Source organism: Gordionus sp. m RMFG-2023, chromosome 1 (genome assembly GCF_954871325.1).
Source record: "Gordionus sp. m RMFG-2023 chromosome 1, tfGorSpeb1-WG-v2, whole genome shotgun sequence".
Lineage (NCBI taxonomy): Eukaryota > Metazoa > Nematomorpha > Gordioida > Chordodea > Parachordodidae > Gordionus > Gordionus sp. m RMFG-2023.
Window position 1 is genome coordinate 21,376,578 of NC_088775.1, and position 25,147 is coordinate 21,401,724.

The 25,147-nt window shown below is 29.4% G+C and overlaps 1 protein-coding gene across 1 annotated transcript; it reads right to left on the bottom strand.

Annotated features, from left to right (window-relative positions):
- Positions 1-4,073: 4,073 nt before the first annotated feature.
- Positions 4,074-25,144, bottom strand: LOC135932083 (sortilin-related receptor-like). Its single transcript, XM_065469428.1, has 6 exons — positions 24,732-25,144; positions 21,759-22,041; positions 15,789-16,025; positions 11,444-11,674; positions 4,769-4,887; positions 4,074-4,166 (listed from the first exon to the last, which is right to left on the bottom strand). The coding sequence occupies exons 1-5, from the start codon at positions 24,897-24,899 to the stop codon at positions 4,775-4,777; spliced, it is 1,032 nt and encodes a 343-aa protein (XP_065325500.1). The 5' UTR covers positions 24,900-25,144; the 3' UTR covers positions 4,074-4,166; positions 4,769-4,774.
- Between the last annotated feature and the right edge of the window lie 3 nt (positions 25,145-25,147).

Genomic DNA, 25,147 nt, shown 5'->3' on the forward strand with positions numbered 1-25,147 from the left:
TTTGCTGCTAATTTTTAAAGTTTTAACATATAAAATTTACACTGATAAATTCCTGCTTTCAAGGCAGGTGGTATACAATGGTAAGAAATCAAGACAGATTAAATTCTTAAAATACATATTAGCATTATCCAACTATAAGAGAATTGATAGAATTTAAAATAACCTATTACCATCACATATTATAATAGCATTATGTCTAAGACCAACATGCTAGATAGATAAGATAGCTTCTAATTTAAAAGTTTGAATACATATAATTATATTGATAAATGCCTGCTTTCATGGCAGATGGTGAACAACATAACCGCTAATTTGAAAGATTGAATGTATATAATTATTATATTCTTAAATGCCTTCATCCAAAAATGATGAAGTACAGTTATGAATTCTCAGATGATATAATAAAAATATTAATGGGTAATCTATGGATTGTAATACCCAATAGTAGGCCCATATATTATGTTGGATAGAAATATCTGTTCTCAATGCAGAAATTCTATTTTAATACTTGGAAATGGCCGTTTAAGGGCCTATAGTGTGAATGGACAAAGATGCCCTTCTGTCTTTGTACCTTCTATCTATCCTCTAGCAATTCCTCACAGTTCCCTCTTAAATCCTTTGACACAGTTATCTATTCCATCTACATCAAATTGTGTTGATATTACAACTTCAAACATTCTCGAATCTAATCCAACGTCAAACATTATCGAATCTAATCCTGACATTCATATCACTAATTCCTTCATTGAACAATTCCTTGGCCTTCCCAAACCTCGTCTGATCTCGAGAATTCCAAGAGGTGCCAGACAAGGGGTTTCTACCAATTATGCCCACTATTCCAAATTCCTGCTGCGAATGGTAATTCTTATTAGGAATATTAAACTAGCATCTTCTAATGCTAATTATGAACCACATAATATCATAACTCATACCTGCAACAAAAACAGGACGATTTAAATTTCAAGGTGAAGCTAATTGATAACAAAATAAACAATTTGGACATAAATAGTGCTCTCAGACTATGTAGCTCCTTTGACACACTTGCTCCAGTGGACCCAGTGGCATACCAAAGACTAATATACAAGCATCCTCAGGCACTGGAAGCTATAATGATTTATGAAACCAACAACCACCCTTCTCTGATTTTCATTTCGGAAGAAGGATTTAATTCCGTGAGATCTTTTCAGAAGGATGCGGCTCCTGGATTTAAAGGTATCAAACCTTTATTTCTTCAAAATTTAACTACTTCCATCCTCAACAGTCAAACCTTTTATTGGATAAAATAACTCAATTATGCAACAAGGTCATTAATGATGAGGTCCCAGATTTTGCAAGCGCCCTCTTTTTTGGAGCCTAACTTGTCGCCCTGAGAAAAAAGAATAGTGATATTAGGCCTATTGCTGTTGGTGCTTTATATAGGAGATTATGTTCCAAGTTAATAGCTAGCAAAATTTCTGTACAAGTATCTAACACACTTCTTCCTCTTCAATTTGGGGTTGGTACGAGCTCAGGCTGTGAAGCAGCGGCACATATAACTCGTATTTATGCTCAAAATACCAAAATTGCTCAACATCTTGTAAAAATCGATTTTACAAAAGCTTAAAATAGCATTCACAGAAAAGTAATAATTTCACAATTTATAAAATATTTCCCAATTTTTACAAACTATATCCTCTCGCCCTATAAGAAACTATCAATATTTGGCCATCATATCTAAACTCTTCTGAAGGTATTCAACAAGGAGATCCCCTAGGCTCCATATTATTTTGTCTTGGTATCCATGATTTGATTACTAAAATAAACAATGACTGCACGCTGGCCTTACACTCTCTGGCGAATCTGCAGAGGTGGTAAAAGCTATCAATATATTAAGGCTTCTACTGACAGCCTCAGACTTGCAATTAATCAAATCAAAACTGATTACTGCGATATTAATACAATTTCGCAAAACGTTTTTGGTTTTAAGCATGTTGACATAAAAAATTTATCGCATTTGGGCTCTCCCATTGGTGAGGAGTCAGTGAATTCCTTTTTAGCGATATGGGCAATATCTTTGAAAATTTAAAACGCATTCTTCCTTGTCTTTCTGCTCACAAGGCCTAGTATCAATTCGGAATTTCTTCAACATTCCTATAATCCTTTATGCCCTACGATCGAGCTCATTATTTTTAGAGAGGGAGCATTTAGTGAGATTCGAAACCAGAATAAGTCATCCTTAGCGACTGCTTAAATATCTAATTTACAGACATAACTTGGCATCAAGCCACACTTCCTTCCAAACATGGCGGCCTTGATATAAGATCCCCATTTTCCCTATCAATATGTGCGTTCATTGCTAGCCACCTTCAGGCACGTATATTAATTGACCAACAACTGTCGGTCCACGTTCCTTTTTTGAATACAGCTAAGAGAGAATGGGCAAAATCCGTCACAAACACAACCCTATTTCCGATCTCTGTTAAGCAGAAGGATTGGGATTTACCACTTGTGAAAAACGTTGATTACCTTATTTCGAATCTCTCACCATTGGCTAGATCCACATTTATTGAACCAAAGATCGGGGATATAAATATTTAGATGTTATTCCATCTACCAATCTCAAACTTGAATTGGAAAAACATGAGCTCAGCTATGCTCTATGTATCAGGCTCAACATTCCCTTTTCATTACCATATAAATGCAGCAAATGTCCTACTGATGATAACAATATAGCGCTGCATCCTTTACATTGCAATCGTAATCTCGGTCGGCAAACTCGACGCTTAAAGTGCAATCAAATCATATCTATTGCACTCAGGTCAGCTGGCTTTCCTACCTCAATGGAACCTTCTCGCCTATTTTCCGATAGTAGGCGTCCTGATGGGGTCACAAGTATCCCATGCTCAATCTTGTCTGGGCACTAACTCTCCCTCCAATTTTAACAAGGACGCCTGGACAGAGCTCAAAATTTTAAGATCGGCAAATACAGCGCTGATTCCTTAAATTACATATCCATACCAATCATTTGCTCCACCCTAACTACATATGGTGATTTGGCTAAAAACTTTTTTAGAGACGTTGACCGCCTAATCAGAAAAAATTCTGGGGAGCCTCGCGAAGGTTTTTAATTAAGGCAGAGTATCGCAATAGCCATTCTTAAGGCTAATGATGTTTGTTATAAATTCGATCTCTCCTTATGATTAGGTGAAGGAGGTTTTGAATAATTTTGCTGCTTTCGCTTTTATTAATTTTTTATTTTACATTATTTTATGATCTAGGTCTCAATATTGTCCTTTTGTTATTATGATTTTTTTTTTCCGTAATCGTTTACTAATTATACTAATTATATATTTTTCATTTTATAAATTATATAATTATAAATTAATTACAAGATTTAAATAAAAGAATAAATAAATAAATTATTGTATTTATTTACAACCAATTTATAAACATCCATTATAACCCAGTCTAAGTTCATTCCATTCCTTATATGCATGTATTAGATTCCGCAGCCTCGGATTGTCATATTTTAGGTAATCCCTCGTCAAGAAACAATTGCCTTGGTCTTAATAATTTTGAACTTACTAGTGTACTATAATAATTATAAAGCACTACATTTTTTTAAGAGGCATTTAAATTAGTAAATAAATTAGGTAAATGAACAAGACAATACATATATTGGGCTTTCCCTCTTCAAATAAGTGGCAAAATAGCAAATCGAATGATAAGAGATCTCATTCAAATTGAATCTTTAAATCCATCTTAATTTGATGTGAATTGATCCAAATAAAAAATTAAAATGCACTTAAATAACGACTTCACGATCCTATTTGCTTATTTAACACCGCACCCCTTGCCTGAATTCAAAATAAATGTATAATATAATAATTGTTTATTGGTTTATAGTTAATAAAATATATTAAATATTTATTATAATTTAAAAAAAAGTGGAAAAATGATGTTTAATTGATTGTGCATAATTTATATGATTTTTTTTAAGTTGTAGTAATTAAATTACAAAGAAAAAAAAAATTGTATATTTATTATTAACATGATTGTCAAAAAATATTAATTTAGATTTGTTTTCTTTTAATGCCTATAAAAATCGAATATTGCAATTTCATTTGACGAAGAAGCCGAAATTTTCAATCCTCACACATTGAGTATATTATAGAGAATTTGAGTTTCTTGAAATATGTTTAAAATTTTTTAAAAAAATTACATATAAGAAAAATTAATTCTGAAAGACTAATTCACAATGAATTACAGCTAACAAAAATTATGATTTAGTTTAAAATCAAGTTTCTACTTTATTTTTTTAATTTAAATAGCCCCAACTCCAATTTAAACGCAATTAAATGATGTTTTAAATATTATATATATCAAAGGCTACGAGCAGGGCCGTGTAATTTTTTTTTAAAAAAGGGGACTGGACCAAAAAATATTTTTTTACAAACCTGGTCAGGGCCTTACTATTGGTACCTCTGTAGATTTCTGATATATATATTATGTTAATAAACAAAAAATATAATTATTTTATTATCCCCCCCCCCCCTTTCCACATTTCTAAAGCTGTGTAAAATTTATTGTTAATTTTAAAAGTTTTTAGATTATTCGATTATTACATCTTCACCTTTATGCTAAAATGGAGTTTAGGAAATTGAAAATCATTTACATATTTTAAGAAGGTAGTTTTAAATCCTGCCCCATGGCTAATTATAAAAATTTGTTCTACCTTAAAATTATAAAAGTGGAGATAGAATAATATAATAAAGCTTTTTAAATAAACTTGAGTTTAACAATTTTCTTCATCGCTTCCATCCTCGCAATCTCGATAGCCGTCACATTTCTTTTCCAATATTTTACAGACCCCACCGTCACATTTAAATTTCGTATCAGATGGACATGCTTTAATTTATACACAAATCAAAACTTTATTATATAGAAATATAGAAATGGAAAAGATATCTAAGAAAATTTTAGCATGATTATGTGAGTAGATTTATATACATTTTTTACTACTTTTTCTAGAAATAATAAAATATGCATTTGTTGTATTTTTAACTGAAGAACACAATTCACAATGTAATAATGTAATTAAAGAATTCTTTTAAATTATGCAACATTTTTATTGTTGTGGTAGATTATAGTGGTGGAGATCAGGTCTATAAGGTTATACGATAGGTAAGATAAAAAGGCAAACGTTTATAACCTTTTGATCTTTAGGGCCATTTGTTTGAAATCTGGTCAAAAAATGTATATTTATATATAATAACTACCATATTCCTATTTTGTCTACATTCAAATAATATTGATCAAAAATATTTTTCTCTTTTCACCAACCTTTTTATTTCTTATTTGTTGTTTTGAGGCAAATGTATCCCTTCTAATTTTATGAAATTTGTAAATATATTCCTCAATGTTTAAACTACTAAATCAATTTGGTAGTAGGTTTCTAACTTGCTTAGAAGAAATAGCCAGAGTCAATTAAGCTAATTCACTACCCCAGAAGCTTTACGCGAAGGGTAAAATAGCAAATTTATGATGCAAAACTTTCTCAGGGCAACAACCCCATATAATATTTTAGGTAAGTTTTCTGCTGGTGGATGGAATCAATCCACTGAACCCGGATAACCAATGATATATATATAACCCTGTGGGCCGACGAAACTAGCGGCAGCCGGCGCAATTTTCAAAAATCTAATCGACGGCTGGCGGCGAGACGATTTTTAGTCGCCGTCAACAAAAGCGGCGTAAATCGGCGCAGTTTAAAATTTTTATAACATATATATTTTTAATTGCTTAATATCTAATGGGTAAGATGTGGGCTTGGAAACACGAGTATGGACAAGGACGCGGGTTCAATCCTGGTAAGAACCATAAAAACTTTCAAGTTTTTCTTCGATGACTGATGTGTAAAGACATATGGTATGATGAATTTCGGAGCTTAGAGATGACACCCCGGTCACCGACAGGCCTGGACAGCCGGGTGCTAAGGATACCTGTCCAATAAACAAAATGAAGGACACAAATGAAAATATGAATATGAAAGCTAGGGCGTTCCCTCCATGCGACGCGCAGAGTGTAGACCTCCATCCTGTGAAAAATAAAGTAAAGGTCAAAGCAAAGAAGACAAGACTAGCAAGTTTGAATATTGGGACGCTTAAAGGTAAGACGAGAGAATTGGCATCAATGTTGAACAAGAGAAAAGTTGATATAGCGTGCATACAAGAGACGAAATGGAAAGGACAGAAAACTTTGATGATTGGAGATGGGTATAAATTGTACTATAATGGACTTGTTAGCAATAGGAACGGTGTCGGCATCATCCTCAGCCAAGACCTAACCTCTTCAGTAGTAGAAGTCAACAGGATCTCTGATAGACTGATGAAGATAAAACTCTGCATTGGTCAATCAATACTACACATCCTATCAGTATATGCTTCTCAAACGGGTTGCAAGGAAGAAGAGAAAGATGACTTTAGAGCTATCCTTGATGAAGCTGTAATGGAAATCCCTAAGGATGACCTAGTCATAATTGGTGGTGACTTAAATGCGCATGTGGGGAAAGCAAGAGATAGCTACAAAAGGCATCATGGTGGTTTTGGATACGGAGAAAGAAATGATGAAGGAGAGCACGTACTGAAATTTGCGCAAGCCTTCGACCTTGCCTTAACCAACATCTACTATAGGAAAAAAGACAGTCATTTAATAAAATATGAAAGTGGTACTAGGTAGCACAACAGGTACTTCAGAAGGCTTCACAATAACCGAAGGAGTTCATCAAGGGTCGGCTCTCAGCCCACTTCTCTTCATTACAGTAATAGATGTATTAGCACAGTCTATACCTCAAACAGTCCCGTGGAATATGATATTTGCAGATGATATTGTGATACTTGCCGAATCCAAGGATGAAATGAAAGAAAGGTTAGTGAATTGGATAAATATCCTAGAAACGCACGGATTAAAAGTAAATAGAGAAAAGACGGAGTATATGGTGATAGGAGGAGATGAAACGGAGAGTATTGATATAAATGATTGGCAGATATCCGCAATTGAAAGCTGCAAATATTTGGGCTCCACTATACAAACAAATGTCACAATAGAAAAAGAGATAAAGAATAAGATTAATCAAGGGTGGTTAAAGTGGAGATTTTTATCTGGAGTGCTATTTGACAAAAGAATCCCACACAAATTAAAGGGAAAAATCTACAGTTCCATAGTACAACCAACTATTCTATATAGTTCGGAAATATGGCCAACCAAAGAATCAGACGAGAGAAGTCTACAAACTATGGAGATGAGAATGCTGAGGATGATTGCTGGGGTAACAAGAAAGGATAAGGTGCGCAGTACAAGAATACTAAATATTTTAAAGGTACTGCCCATTAAGACTAAGTTAATGGTAAACAGACTTAGGTGGTATGGGCACACAATGAGAAGGCCTATGAACTACATAGGAAATAAAGTTGAAAGTTTGGAAGTGATGGGCAAACGTAAAAGAGGAAGGCCAAAACTTCAATGGGGCCATAAAGTTAGAGCCAATATAAAGAAGTATAAAATAGATAAAAGAGATTGTATGAATAACATAAAGTGGAGAGAGATGTTGAAGGAGCTTACCACCAGAAATAGTAAAAGCTAAAGAGAAAAAAAAAAAAATTTTTAAAAAAGTAAAATATACACTAGGTTACAGATATCTCGGCATATTTTTTAATCTTTATTTAAGAGAACTCATTATAAATCCGAAATCGATTTCTTAATATTATAATTATCGTATTTGAATTTTTCAGATATAATGATAATCTCCTTGAATTCAACGTCAACCCACAACTCTTTAACAGGGTGTGCTATTCTCCGGAATACAAAGAATTTTTTGGCAAGCCTGGAAAGATAGGAAAGTTCACTCTTCTTTTCTCTCCAAAGATTTAGAACATCCATATCTTGTGAATGTAGTTTTCCAAGAAGAATGTGGCATTCTTGTTCTAAGTAACCTAACGTGGAATCATAATTTATATGTTGAATGTTTATTTGCCAAATTTGAATAACTTGAATTTAAAAATTCCTCTTAATCTTCAATAGCTATATTTACTACCTGAATATCATCATTCTCTATAAGTTTAAGATGTTATATTATAAATTCTAAAGTTAAACAGTTTTGCTCTATTATATACTTTGACACAATTGTCAATTTTTGAAATCTTGGATCTAACGCCAAGTTTAACGCAGGCCCTTTTTGTACTGATAGAAATTCGACAGTTTCTTTAAATTTTGAAAAAAATTCTAATAGTTATTCTACCAGATCAGATTCATAATTTTAATTTGAAAAAATGTTTCCAAATTCTTTTCAAAACATTATTATCCAGGTATGCTTTCTAGCATAATTAATACATAAGCCAACGTGTTGGGACATTTAGTTTTAAGAATTTCATATGCATGGAATTATTGTTATTATTATCATTAGAATTGCCAATTTGAAAACGGGTAATTGGATGCTATTAAGATCTAACATGTCTAATGTTAGATCTATCGTGCCAAGGCATTTTCTTTGATCTGCCTCGAATTTATATTCAACCTTTGCAGTTTTATATCTTAGAGCAGTAGTAATTTCTCTAATGCTTTTGGTTAGATTTTCAACAAAGGGTATCTTTTAATATTATCTACTGTAACCAGACTGTGTAAACCATGACCCAAACATATGTTCATATTCACCTAATCGAACACCCTTTCTAACATTAGGCCTAGCACTCTGTGACCATTTGTTTTTTTTTATTTTTAAATTAAATTCCTCTTCTATTTTATCAATCTCAGTTAGAGTAGTCTCACCTGTGTGTTTTTGGGTTATAAAATGAGTAAGTAAAGTAAATCATTTCAAAATTATCATTTATTAAATAAAGTATATAGTTTCTGTTTCTGTATTGATCTATATCGAATATAATTGATCAAAATTTTGGCCCTGAGTTAATTTGTTCTAGCACATATGCTTTCATTGATAGGTAAACTTCATTAAGAGCAGTACGGCTTAGTGTTGTCCTATCTGGCAAATCAGAATTATAATTGATAACTTGAAATTTCTAAAATAAGTATTTTGAAATTTATAATAAAAAATAATTATATCTTTAATTTATATTAGACAACAAATTAGGGGCAATTTATCAAGAAGAAATAAATTTGTTAAAAATTTATTCTGGTTGTAAAGCTACCCAGAAGAGATGATTAGGATAAATGAATATGCAATTATCCAATATTATTTAAATTATTAATGTCTATGTCTAATCATATTGTTGGCATGGCTATGAAATTCAACTAGTAAACCTTCCTTGACAATCAATGCTATATCAATAAAGCAAAAAAGACTTGGTAGATCTTAAAAGGTTCTTGTTTAATAATAATGGGAGTTTTATTAATGTAAATATTATAGATAATATACCAAATTTTTTATAAATTTGATCCCTTCAAAAAAAATTTCATTCCTATGTTATCAATTGATTGAAAAGATAATAAGTCAGTACAATATAATAACACATAGTTTTAACAAATTCCTGTGGTAATGTTGATTGAAAGTTTTGAATTTTAGCTAGATTATATTTTATAAAACATATATTTTAATTTATTAAAGATTTTGGCAGATAATAATATTTTTTAAAAAATATACTGTGAAAAGGGCTTATTTGAATCATCATCGTCTACAATAAGCAACGACTACAGTAAAATTTGTCAGAATATATGTAAATTGTTTTACTATCTCTTTTTAAGTATAAGAAATCAAAAAACTACTACCAAATAATTTTTTATTTTTATTATTTACTATAATATTAAAATTATGTATAGATTTATTAAATATAGATGCATTCATTTTAAAAAAATGTAAAATTATGGTAATCTTTTGAATTTTAGATTTTTGATTGATTGATTTCTAAAATGGCGTCAATATAATTATGATTTTAAAATATGTAGAAAATAAGAATTCATCAAAATCCTGATTGACATTAAAAAAACAATAGTGGTGTTGACCAATTATTAACATGAAAAGGTATAAAATATGAAAAAAATTTATAGGCCGGCGTGATTTTCATAAACGGTAGCATTTTAGATATATGTAATGATCGTTTAGAGATAAAACCATTTTGAATGATGTTATTCCTAATGTAAAGTTGTCTATAACCAACTATCTAATCATGATAACAGGCATTTCTGTCATAAAGGGGAGGGTATGGCCCAAGATCGCCCAAATATAATAGGAATGGAAAGGAGGTAGGAGAAAATAGAGGTTGAAGGAAGGTAGGAGGAATTGTTTTGTTAGGCAAATATTAATGGTAGATTTTTTTAGTAAAATATTCAGGTGTAGGTAAAATAAATGGATGTGGAGGTATCTTTACTAGTGTTATTCAATAAAAATTAAAGGCATGAGGATTTGTTTTAATGCACTAAGCATCTTGAATGGACATATTTTGTTTTTAACAGGAATTATCTATTTTTTGTTTATTGTAACGACCAATTTTTTTTTAAATATTCATAATTTGTTTATTCATTACCAATAAAATTAATTGTGTTTTGTTGTTTAAAATTGGATATTTGACTTAACTTAAACTTACCCAGGGACCTTTACTTAATCCCAAAAAACACAGCTTAAAAGGTAGAATGCTACCAATTGGTTTAATTATAAAATTTTATCGCAAATAATAAAACAGCTGCAATATAACCACGATTTACCATACTTAAAAATTGAGTTAGCGAAAATAATGCATTTTGTAAAAGGGAGTACAGTATAATACTCAGTGGAAGGAATATTGAAATACTGTTTATTGTAAACTCTCCACAAATCAGCAACTGTGATTCGAGTAATCTATTCTGTCACTATTTATGGAGATGTCTTTTTTAATAAAATATAAGTGTTGCCAGGTAACATTAATTCGAGCAATTAATTTTATTTATAAACTGGCACTTGATAAACGTTTACTAATTCGTATGTACAATTTGAACTAAAATTTATGTCATTTAATGTATACTAAATATAACATATTTACACTTTCAAATTCAACACATTATATATGATTAATAAAATTAATAACATATCGCGGTTAATTACCTATTTTTATTGCCATTAGAAATACTATAGTTTATAGTTTAATATAATATGTTATATGATAAAATTGAATAAAAAAAATTTCGATTTTTAAAATTTGTCTTCATTATGAAAAACATTCTGATTACCTAAACTTGAATTAAAATTTCCTTTAGAAAATGGAAAAGAAACTAGATTTAAATCCGATTTGGAGCATATACTAAAAATGTTTCTGACTCTGGTTATGTTTCGGTTTTGGTTATTTATAAGAAATATATTTGGTTCCAGTTAAACAAGTTCTGGATTTACGATTCTTATAAGCCGCGGTTCCTTCCAGGTTTTGGTTTCTGGTTTCGGTGCCAACCTCTGATTTAAATTGTTTAATATAATATACGAACTTACAACAATTAAGTTCGTCTCCTTTGTCTCTGCAATCGACATGGCCATCGCACTTGCTAATAGATGGAATGCAAATCCCCTCCGTTAGGCATTCGAATTGTCTATCCCGACCTAAGCAAGTGCAGTTAGCGGGCTCGTCTGAATTATCTCCACAATCGTTCACTTTATTGCAATAGACTTGTTCTTCGTCCATGCATAGTCCGTTTCGGCACTTGAATTCCGATTTATCACAAACTTTTTTAACACAAATAATAATAAAATATCGTGGATTTTGGTCAGCTATTTCATATACATGTTTAATGTAATGTGATGATAAGTGAAGGGCGGTTTAAAATTATAGGTAGTTAGTTATATATTTAATGATGAATGAAGGGCAAGTGTAAATTATAAGTAATGAGCAAGCTTCGCGGAGTAAATAATAGTTATCTAGTTATAATGTAGATTTTGGTTAAATTTCTTTGACAAAGGCTTAAGATACTTTAAAAATTATGTCTAATTTTTTTTCTTATGTGCTGAAAAGTTGCAGTACCAATTATATATTTATTTTAATAATCTAAATAAACTTTTTATTAAGATTTGTGATACAAATATCAATTCTAGGCGAAATAAAAAAATTTATTAATAGAATATTAAGCATATATAATTTTAATCAAGAGAAGAGTTTCTCAAAAGTTTTTATCTAACAAAGAACATCTTTTCCTCCCAAAACATCCTTTTCTAAATTAAATGTTCTCTCGGTGAACTGGATGGATAGAGGGTATTATATTTTATAAAAGGGAATTTTAAAAGAGAAGACTCTTTAAATATATTGAATATCTGATGTTGATGATATCAAAAAATTAGTTATTTAATTTATATTATTTATAATTATATAATATGATTACATTCTTCGGAAATAGCATAGGAAAACTTAAAAGGCAAGATGTCCTCATTTTATTATGTGATTTTTTTATAATTCTGAGAAAAATACATAGCTCTTGAGCCAAAAACTAGCATATTATTTTATTGTATTAAATAGAGCTTATGAAGTTTGGCGTACATTAATTCTTTTGCATGAATTTCATATAACTAAGAAATCAGGTGCGCAAAGTAGAAATTTGCTATGGGGGAGGGCGGATAATTTTAAAAAAATTTCTAGGAGTTTCTAAAATATTTTGAGTTTTAAAAATTTATTAGGACTAGCACTAGCAATGGTGATATAAAATATATGTCTCGAAAAGAAACTTTAATTTGATATATGAATTTAAATTATATTTAAAAAAATGAAATGTTTGAATTATATATTAATGTACAAAAATATTCTTAAAAATTATTTATGTATGCAAACTAACAAAGTATTCATGTATAAAAATATAATTAAGAAGCTTATAATAAATTTATAATGTTAAATTAAATCTTCTTTGGGATGAGCTTTCAATGATTTTACCAGCGCTTGGTGTAAACCTCCGGGCCGGGCCTGCAGGTCTCTGGCTCCAAATGCATATTAAAAAATTAATCTTTTTTCAGAGGTTGTATTTCTTAGGTAAATTTATATTCTTTTTAAAGAATAAAATGTTCTTTCAGTGGCAGAAATATTAAAGAATTTGGGGTAATAATATTGGCAGATTTGTAAGTGCTACATCCTTACTCAATAACTTTTTATTTATTTGAATAATAAAGTTCTAGAAGAGGGGGATAATAAAGTTTATTTTATAGTATTCTTTTGACCCCATATTAATATTGGAAAAAGAGGATTGCATTCATGCGAGTCGAGGTAGAAAAATATTAAATTCATAGAGTTATGCTCTTGATTCCACAATGACATATAATTTATGAAATTCCTCCATTTGCGCTAATATCCTTAAGTATCAATATAATGTTTTCAGCTATTCATAATCTCAATTATATATAAATAAAATATAATTTTTTTTAAAAATATTTTGCATAAAATAATTGTGTAATTTAGATGATACTTTATTTTAAAATAGGATATACGCACTATTGAATGAAAAATATTATTACAAATGAAGATATATTAAAAAATTAATTTTTTTTAAATATTATATATGTATAAATCTATGAAAAAAGAACTAAGAGAAAAAAGAAAAAAAAATATTTAAAAAGGGGGTACATATCACCCTAGAGAAGAGTGAATACTTAAAATATTGGACCGACAGATTTCTAGGGATCTGCTGACGAAGTTAAAATCCTTCATTGGGGTCCCCTGAGATCTGTATCATTTTCCTATTATTTTAATAAAATTGAGGGTCTCACTTCCAAACATGCCTAGGGTATTGGTAACGATTGGTATGAATACAGTGTTGGTGAGGCCAGCGTATTTGTTTTTTTAGGATTTCTGTCTTTCGATGGCAGAAAATGAGAGGTTGGACTTTGCTGCAAAATCGACACGGTATAGTCCCAAGCGAGCGGGAGACCGTTGGTCCAGGTAATGAGGTATATACCATCGGGGCGTATGGCGTTTTCGTTTGAGAGGCCCACTGGTCCGAGAGTGGATGGAATATTAACTTTTTAAGGGCAGCTAAGAGAATGTTGATAATAGATTTATGACGAGGTTGTCATCCATGGGAGAACTGCAGTGCTAGGGATGGTAAGCTTTCGATTCAATGGGCTGGCCACACTCGATACAAATGGTAGGAACTACAGCATTACAGCCAAGGAGGAGAGCTATGAAAATGCTTAGCTGTTCGTCAGTCATGAGGAAGCCAAGATTGGAACTGGGAATGGCTTCCAATCATTCGTAACCTGAGTTTGCTTATAATACTAAGTTATTGAGATTGTCCTCAAGGTATTCAAATGAACGGATGTGTCATCTCGTCTCTATTGATGACGAGATATGCCATGTCTAAAGAAATGGAAGCAAATCTCACATTTGGGGAGATTGAGTGATAGTCCTGTAATATGTAAGATATTCTCGATAGTGGGGGGGGGGGGGGGATGGACATGATTGGGGAAATGTTTCCCAGACAATCCCATCATCTAGAAACCAGGAATTTAAAGGAAGGATTTATGTTAAATTTCCTGGATTATTTTGTAATTTGCAATGCAAAAAATGGCGGGATTCCCTCTTGTGATTTAATTATGTTGTTATTTTATTTTAGAAAAGGGGCTTGAATTACTGTGGAGAATGTATAAAGAATATTCAGGATATTTGTTATAAAACAAAGGAATGAAGTGTTGACATTTTATTGTATTAAAGATTTATTGATTTAAAAAAAATTGGTCGTAATATTGTGTCCAATAATCTGTCTGCCTATGGCTTTTTAAGGCCATTGGGTTATTTCGGTAAAAGCATTTATAATTGGGTTTTCTAACTCCACATAAAAACCGTTACTCTTTATGGCAAAGGTTTCATCTTGTTGGACAAACTTTTTGTAATATTTTTCTCCGGCTCAAGGATTTTTCAGCTATAATTCTTTTATTATATTTTGATCATATTTATAAATATCATGAGCTTGTTTTATAATTTCTATTTCAAGTTCCTCCTTTGTTTTTTCTTTTTCTAAACAAAATATATAAATTTATAATCTTATTTATGATGCATAAGATGTGATCATATCGATTTCAAGTTTTAAATAAATGAATATAAATGTAGGAAAATTAAAAGATTTACACCAATTTATTTTTTTTATATCTAATTATTTATTCAAATTATAGAACGTAAATTATGTTAATCATTTTAAAATATTATTTGAAATTATTTTTAAAGTAGCTATTTTAAAAAAAGTAGCGGCGCCATTAATTAGTTGTTTAAATAAAAATAGCGTCGTTACCAATCGCTCCTTAAAAACTAGTTTCAATTGCTAATTTAACAGAATAGCTTATTAAACCTATTTAACATTATTTTTTAAATTATTTATTTACTCATTTATTAGTTTTAATCTTTTCTCTTTTTTTTATTTATAGATTTTCTTTATAATTTTTTGGAATTGACAATGGTAACCAAAATTTTATCAAAATTTAAAGTTTCAGAATCAATTTGAAGCTATAAAAATAATTTTTTTAAAAATAAGAAATCTTAATGGTTCAGAGATAATTTTGAATTAAATTTTCGAAATAGTGTTTTTTTTTTCAGAAAATACAAATATAACAAAGGCTGTTAAGTGAAATTTAGAAATTAGAATAAAATAATTTGTGCCAAATACTAAAATGATATAACGACGATAAAAATTATGTTAATTTCTGAGGAGAAGCATTATATGTCTATTTTCAATAATTGGAAAGTCATAACTTTTATAAAATTTCCAGAATTATTCTATCATAGCTGAAATATTCGTTTAACAACTATTTACAGTAAAATTAAAATTATATTATTTGAACTTCTCTTAATGTAAAGTGATTTCAAACTAACCGCAATCCATTTCATCACTATAATCTCCCTCCTTAGGACAATCGTGCACTTTATCGCAAAATTTGAATGAATGAAGGCATCCACCACCTTTGCATTTCTTCTCTCCGGCTGAGCATTTGCAATCAGGATCCTCATCGGATTTGTCAGCGCAGTCGTCTTTCCCATCACAATATTGTGTGCAGGAATGAATCCCTTTGCCATCTTTGCATGTGAAAGAATCGAATATGTTGGAGCAAACTTATAAATTAATTATAGTTTTTATAGGATTAAAAAAATATGTAAAATATTTCATAGAAGGGGATATGAAATTCATGAAGATTAGGAATCTCGTGATTTTAAATCATTTTTTAATGGTAATTTTTAAATTTAAAACTGAAAATGGATTCCAACAAGTAGAGACTTAGTAAATATTTAAAATGATATTCTGAATCTTTATGGATTCCATATCCGTTATGATATATGTGCAATTTAGTTCGTGGTGAGATTATGATATCATTTTGACTCTATGGAATTATTTTATTGGGTTTATAAGGGTTAGGCTTACCAAAATAATTGTGACCTTATCAGAGACGCCTTTAAAATTATTTCTTAATTATAAGAGCCCTTATAAATATGTTAGTTGAAGCAATTAAAATGCGATTTCGGGCATGAATAAAAATTAACAAGTTAGAAAATAAATTCGATATATGGTAAATTCCGTATCAAATTTACTAGGTCTTCAACCCAACTCCCTCAAAATCATTATAAATTTTGAATATTGGTAGAATTTATAATTAAGAAAAAAAATAAAATTTTACTTCCTTAAATCACCTATTCGCTAAGATATAGGGGTTTAAAGAGCTGAAAAATGGTACAGTGGAATAATGCACTTCATTAATTACAATATTCCAAGAAAAAATTAAGTTAGCAATAATTTAATCTTTAATATTACATATAAAAAATGTAATAGAAGCCCGATTAATACCAAAATCTGGGAGTATAAAACTGTAAAGGCATTTTTTTCCAAAACTTTTTTTCTGTGGATGTTTACTAGACTCCTTTATATTTATACAAAATACTGGACAGGGATGAACGTGCTAGGAGTCTTTATATGATTGAAATTGATCAAATTTAACATAAAATATTATCATATTTAAATTTAATGGCTATTTACCTAATAATTCATTTAAAAATTATACCTTTACAAGGTGCGGTTGCAAAGAAATACCACTCTGCCTTTATCCCAAAATCATTTTCAAGATGGTAGAGGTTAATGAATTTTATATTGGGTAACTTCACCATCAGAAAAATAATGAATTTTGTCTACTCTGCCGAATCTTTTATTAAAGAATAGGACCAATTTTGTTTGAAATAATAAAATGCACCTACGTTGTGCTTAAACAATCTGATATAACAACAAAATTTACTTGATTAATTGTCTTAACAGTATAAATCATAAAAAGTGAATAGTGGCCTGATTATAGGTCTAATATAATCCTTGTGCATGATCCTGCACTACAAATGCATAATTTTTTGAAAGGTCAGCAATAACTAAGAATTCATCTACATATAAATTTTTAATGAATTTTGAAATAAGAATTGTTGTTAAGCTATAAGAAAATGAGGAATAAAATTATTTAATTTTTTAATTAAATAATCTACAAATTTGTTAACGGATTTTGTCAGCGTTTCAAGAAATGCTATATAATCTATTGAATAAATATGGGCCAAATAATAAATAAAGCCTTTATTTTAGTTAATTTTTAATTCATGGTAAAATAAAATATAAAATTATTTTGCTAAGTAATTTCAAAAGAAAATTTAGCCAAAATGTTAAATATCATTATCCCCACTGTTTTTTCCATTCTAGGATTTTGTACAAATACAAAGCAGTCTGGAAAACATCTATAAAAAAATTAAAAAAAATTCATTCTATGACCCATTTTGGTTTTGTACTTCCGATTTTTGGTACATTTATTTATATGTCATATTAAAGATCTATTATTAAGCTATATAATAAAATTCAAATTATTGCTCTAACTTTGTTTTTTCTTTAAGATATTTAAAAATAAATGAAGTGCATTTTATATATACCATTTTACCGCTCTTTAAACCCCAATATCTTAGAGAGTAAGTGGTGTAAGGAAATTAATTTTTTTTCTTAATATACTACCGATATACCAAATTTAAAAAAATTCTGAGGGAATCGGGTTGAATATCGACCTTTTTTAGCTGATTTGATATGGAATTCACTAATTAAAATTGTAATTTACATTATTAAATGAATGATGGTTTTTAAAACATAATAATAAAATAAACACATAGTATATATCATAGGATCTGGATTCATTCGGTTCCGATATTGCCTAATGTATGAAAGAATTTATAAAATTTAACATCAATTATAGCCCACTTTAAAAAAAAATTATAGACTTCATTTTTCGGGATATTCTATTATATGTACAGTACATGCCAACCTACCACATTAATATTAGGCAATATTTCTCTGTAAAGTTTTGAATCATGTTTAATTTAAGTCGATTTTTCCTGAATATTAATTAACGATTAAAGATTTCATGAAAAAAATGATTGACTATGAATCTGATCCTTCAAATTAGAAGCGCGCTACCTCAAAAAACAAATTTTTATAGGGCTTATTTTCATAATTTGCTCTTGAGTATCTTCAAAAATTTATTGGGCCTGCCCGCATCGTGGGGGTTGTGATGTATCTGTTACGCCTTTGTATAAATAATATAAACATTCTAAAAAATTACTGCTCTGAATTTATTTCTATATGATCATAATTATGAATTTAATTAATCATCACACCTAAAATTTGATAGGCCCATCCACAATTTTAAAACAACAAAGAAAAAGTATTTATTATCATGGTTAAATTTCAAAGAAACCTTCTTTTTTTGGAAGGTAATAAAAAAAATTATCTTAAATATAAAAGACGGCCTCTTTTATTATTATAACTTATTGGTTAAACAACAAATTTAACATCAATAAACACTTATGAAGTAAAATATTTTTTAAAAAATATTAAATATTAATAAAAAAATTAAATGCCCCAAAGTGAGGTTCGAAAAACTAATTACCTTGATTATAAAACTTACGCTATCTAATATTTCGAGATAGTTAATCAAAATTTTTTCATAAATATAAATTATTCTGATTATTTATTATATTAGCAATAAGAACAAATTTATTATTTTTATTATTCAAACTCTGACTAATTCAGAATCGTAACCAGGATATTTTCCATAATGGGCATTGTGGATTGGGGGGGGGCTAATCCCCCTTCACCAATAATCATAGCATATATCGAATGAGTTCGACCGAAAATTGCTTAATTTCGATCACTATCATATCATAAATAAGAAGATTAGAATATGAATTATGTAATTGATAAAAATATTAAATATATCATGTATAATAATATATTTTTTATTACAATTTACCTACAAGTGTATAAAAATGGCCAGAAAGGCTAGATCTGGTATATTGCAAATTTCCTCGGTAAAAAGACCGGAAAAGGTACCACGGACAAAAAAACAGTGATAAAGGATCCACTAATAAAAAGACACAGAAAAAATAACCTCAATTTAAAAAAATTGTTTCAATGCTTTAAAAAGGGATAATTTTAAAAATGTTCCGCATTTCAGGGCAATCAATTTTTTTGTTAAAAATTAGTATTATGCCCAGTGTCCGTGGGTCTTTATATCTGGGATTTTTTTGCAGGATATTTTTGCCCATGATTCTAAAAGAGAGGGGTTGGGCCCCAAATGCTTGCTTCTCTAGTTACAGCCTTTGACTAAATATACTTGTGATAGTATCAAAACTGTTTTATTTCTAAATATTCAAAAATATTTTTAATTGATCACTTTTATTAAAATATTATTGGAAAAATATACGAGGTTCGCCCTCACTTTCTCAAACTCAGTTTTACACAGGGACTTGGAGCGAACTGAATTGTTATATCGGAATTTACATTTTTTGAACTGTGACCGAAATTTTTTACCAAATTGTTAATAGGCACGAACCTAAATTAAAATCATTTAGTTATATATAAAAAATTTGTATTTAAGACCATATATTTGATAATAAATTCAAGTATCACTTTCCTGTTGAGTTTTTATTATCTTTATATAGCAAATATTTTTTAAAAACAATATTTTTTAAAAATAATATTTTTAAATATTTTGATTTTTTATTGCTTGATTATATAGCTATACTCAAAATGGGCCTTTCAAATGAAAAAGCCATATGCCCGGATGGTATAATGGTATACTCCTTATCTCTTGAAAGAACGGTCTCCCTCATTGACCTTGACTACACTTAGATAGATTTTCAGCGAAGACTAGCCTCTATCTACCATCAACTAGGCAGAAGTTCTTAAAAAAATTAATATGCTAGTCTCATAAACACAGTTTATACCAATAATCGCTAATGATTTAGGGATGTTTGAACAGAAGGCCCTCAATTTTATAAAAACTATAAGAAAAGAAAAGAAATGAGACCAATTACAGGTGACCCCAACTAAGGACTTTACCTTCATAAGCATCTATCGAAATCTGCCTATCCATAGTTCTTTTTTTAAATGTTTTATATATTTTTATTTTCATATAATTTTTAATTTGTTTTTTATCAAATATATTTTATTTTGATAAATTATTTTTAAAATAAAATCGTAAATATATTCTAGAAAAAAAATTGCAAATCAAAACTTATTCAATTAAATATTGTCAACTTTTGGAACACTACTTATATGTAATCCTATACACATTTCTAGGCAAAAATCAAACGCGATCTCTTTCAACAATCATCTTCAAAAAAAGGAATGTATTCCGTTTATGAACTCGTTCACTTTCGTTTACGTTCGTTCAAAACTTTATGAATGAATTTTTTTTCAAATTTCATTTTATTTAATTTAATATAAATGAATACCATATATTTTTTATAGCACAATATTTAGCCATGTTTAAAATTAATAGTTTTAAAGTCAATAAAAATATATATATAAATTTCTTTTAACCTAAAAAACGAACTCTTTTATCAAAAAAGAAGAAGGCATTCACCTTCAAAGTTCGTCAAAAATAAAAGGAACGTCGTTAATTTTTTTCAAAAAAACGAACTTCGTTCACGAACGTGAACATTGCTTATATGTTCTGATTTGTTACTAAAATATTTTAAATATTTATTATACTTCCTTTAAATAACCTCAAAATTTATAAATTGACAAAAATCTTCCATTAAATTTTTTTTAAAGTTCTAAATTTTGAAATTTATAAATCCTACCAAATAATTTTTATTATTCCCATTTATTTTAAATACTTCCCAATTTGAATAATGTAACTGCCCATTTCTTATTATAATTTGAAAAATATAACTTAATATTACTTATTGTTCTTCTCGTAAAGATTTCACAACTAAACTAAAATTTATTAAATTTTATTATTTTAAATTAAAAATTTTTTAAAAATTCGAAAAAAATGATTAGACCACTTTTCTATTTTTACATAAAAAATATAAAAAATAACTTCTCTTTTTTCCGTTATAGTTAATAAATTTAATAAATTATATTTTGATATTTAGGTCACAGCCCAGCCCATACTCCATAATGTATTTTTTTTCCAATTAAACTGATTCCCGTTTTTGTGTATACTTCTGTATTACGAAAACGGTACATTTTAAAATTAAAGCAGCATACATTCTAATCAAAACCGAAACGTAACCTTTTTAATTTTTCGCTCCTGAACCGGCCAGATCTTTATAAATAATGATTCGAGTCCCTTGTTTCACATAATTTTTGTGTCATATGTTTGAATGATATTCAGAATTAGTTATTATTCATCTGTTTAAATTTAATTTTAAACATTAATCGATAGAACAGATTCAAGATTAATATTCTGTTCTTATAAATATTTTAAGCTAATTAAAGTAGAAATTTAATTTGAACTAGTTTATACAAATCTAGTTTTATAATACTAGTGTTTTTGTTTTCTTGGGTCGAATTGGTAAACGAAGGTAAAGGTGATTGAGCCGGGGAAGACTGGCCATTATTTGAAGGAAACTGAGGGTCTCTAAAGGGAGGTTGAAGTGATCTGTTATTTAGTGGAATGGGTGAGAAGGTTCCATTATCTGTGGAAGAATCAGGTTGAGGTGGTTCAGTATTCATATCAGGGGGGGAAGAAGAATCCGATGGTGGTTTAGTTTCAAATGTTGTTATGTATTCAGGCAGAATATCCGATGTTTCTTTTGTTTCTGTAGTCTTAAATATTTAATATATTTTCTAATTTTTTTCAGATGTTATATTTATTTTTCTAATTATTAACAAAATTTTGAATTATGTAATATGATAGTAGTGGGGCTTTAATGTAAGAGTAACGTTTAACTTTATTTGTGCAGGGATGAGTAGAGAGTAACAGTCAGTATTACACTATAGATAGATTACGTTACAAGAAACAACGCGCTTGTAATTCTAAAATCTTGAAAATGAAACTCTATAATGATTATATTTTTGGATTTCGTTACTTACTTTATAAATTTTAACCCTTATTCAAATGTTTTTAACATGTGATATAGATTTAAATTATTCTTAGATGATACTCCACTCTAAAAAATTCAACAATATTTAAAATCTGTCTGGTTTATTCAGAAATGCCATTACCATATTTTTATATACAGGAAAACGATAAGATAATATATTTGATGTAATATGAAAGAAGTTAGTCCTAGCTACAATCCCATTTAACTTTGAGAATTCTTATCTTCGAGCGAAATTTTGGTGGTAAACTTTGGCGGAATGGCCATTAAGATAGGTGGGCAAAATATCCACAGGGTTAGGACATAATACATAAAATTTTGATTAAAATACATATTATTTTGGTGTATATTAAATTCGAATTTGTTTTGATTGAAATTACAGATTTTTTTGGTCCGATTTAGATACATATAATTTTTGGCTATTGAAGAAAATGCTTATTAAAAAATACATAATCATCAAAATATTTATATTTTATATATACTATGACAAACAAAAAAAACAATCTTAAACATCTCATAACATAGAAATTGTATTCATATGCATTCATTAATTTCAATTTTGTTTTGGACAAACCCGACATAGCTAATAGAAATATAAACGACTTTTCGCGTTATATAAAAAATAGCTAATTCATCCGGACAAAGATAATACGATTTAGTTTCACGGCTGTTTTAAAAAGCATGACATCCAATTCGAGATCATTTGATGGGGCTGCGAATTGCTCAGTGAATTTAAAGGAATGCAGGCCTATCAAATCATACCTTATATACACCTGCAAGAATATTAAATCTAAGAATTTATTGTGACTTCTTAATAGACTTGCAACATTTTTTGGAGAATTCTATAAACGTATGAAAGTATGGGAGAATAGAAATAATTCTGCAGGCCAGAGATTTTCAAACGCTTAAAAAGATAGGGGAAACAAGATAGTGGGCTCGGGAAAAAGCTGTCACATGGGTATATGAAAAATATTCATATCTATTACAATAAGCGCCTTACAATATATTATAGGTTCACAATCGTTCAAGCTAAAACTTCTTCCGAAACACAAGCATGCATTATTAGCAGCATAATTTTTAAAATAGTTATTTGGATTTTAATCTCAATTGAAAATAAAGCAAAAGATAAGCACTCAAATTAAATGACTTGAAAATATTGTCAAGGAATATGAATTACCCTTTCATAGAATTAGTTATACAAAAAGAATATATTAGATGAATATAGAGATGAATGACTTAATAATTAGAATGGGTGTTTCGGCCTATAATAGATCAAATAATTAATAGTTGAGAAATTTTCTAAAAATTAAGGCCTTATCGGTGTTACAATATTTTCACCCAATAAATTTTAGCATATTAATAATCACTAGTTACAATAACCGAATTAACTAAAAATCCACTGTCAGGAATGACGGATATTATTTTTTTTTGCTATTCAAATAAAAATCCTGCAAATGCGATATCCAAAAAAAATCGCGCAAAATATGAAATGGGAAGAAGTCTCAGATTCGGAGAACAATGAATTACATTGTAATAAATGTAAAGATTGTATAAGTTAACTGTGTGACTCTCTGCATAGTTACAGTCATACACCTACTTATTTCTTCTTGCTTACGAACTTATATTAACATTATCAGTTACTCAAGTAAACTATGAGCGAAATACTTTAGTAAATTAAAAATAATAAAAAATAGATTTAGTGCCAGTATTGGAGAGGACAAATTAGGAGTTTTACCAAATGATAATACCCTATCACTGTATTCTCTGACATCAGTTAACTCCTAAATCCTCCACTCTTTGCACTGCAAGCGTTGTAAGGGAAGATTCATTAGCCATTCAAAGTGCAATATACTATATCTAGGGTCTAAAAATTTGCTGGCACTATACTTGATATACGCTTAGACACTCAGCTCGGCAATAAATACATTGACGAAGCCTCCTTTTAGAGAAAAACACTAGAAAATAAGTTATATCTATGCCTATTTCTCATAAATTTAGAAAATTATATCATTTTAGATATAATTTTCTAATGTTTATTCATATAAATTGCTATTATTAACCTGGATTGTTTTGACCTTGTATTATAAAAGATATAAAAACTATTTAGAAAAAGCCAAAGTGAGGCCGAAGGCAAGGCAAAAACGGCAGAAGGTAAGTAAATAGGAACATGCCCATAAAAATGCGCCCTTTAGAATTTGCCCTTAGGAATAAGCTTTATATATAATATATAAAAGAATTCCTTAATAAAAGCTATTTCTTAAATAAATGATTGTTCTCTAAAGTGGCTCATACACGATTTAAACCATTTACAGAATAAATTAAACATTTGCTATAATAGTAATGATTACCTAGGCAATATGACCTTAATTAAATTAATCTTCGTAATATATTAAAATAAGATAATATATATAATACTGTTGTAAATTCTTGTTCTTGAGTTGTGTATACGGGTGGAGGTTTAGAAGTTGAACCTGGCGAAAGTGAAAATGGGGTATACTCAGTTGTAAATAGTTCAGTGGTTATCACGGGTTTCTCGGTTTCGGGACTTTCGGTTACATAACTTGTGGTATTATGGTCTACCATATCTGTCGTTATCGATGGTTGTTCAAAAGGAGTAGTTCTAGGTGTCCAAGTGGGACTAGAGACTTCCGATATCGGGAAGTGCGAAGTTGTCACATTTCCACCTATATCGAATCTGGAAGTTTGCCATGATGGAATACTATGCGAAGTTCTAAACGTAACACGATCTGAAGTGTAAGATATAGGATAATTTGGAAATCTGGTGGTGGAGGGTACGGTAGGAATGTGTATAGTGGGATCTCTCTTTAAAT

What these genes read in the sequence shown, in the direction of transcription:
- LOC135932083 (XM_065469428.1), bottom strand. Translation starts at nt 24,899, where the DNA reads ATGGTAGACCATAATACCACAAGTTATGTAACCGAAAGTCCCGAAACC. An exon ending in CCAAGAAAACAAAAACACTA is followed by an intron (nt 16,026 to 21,758) that starts GTATTATAAAAC and finishes TTAATTTATAAG; the next exon opens with TTTGCTCCAACATATTCGAT. An exon ending in AGGAGACGAACTTAATTGTT is followed by an intron (nt 4,888 to 11,443) that starts GTAAGTTCGTAT and finishes TATAAATTAAAG; the next exon opens with CATGTCCATCTGATACGAAA.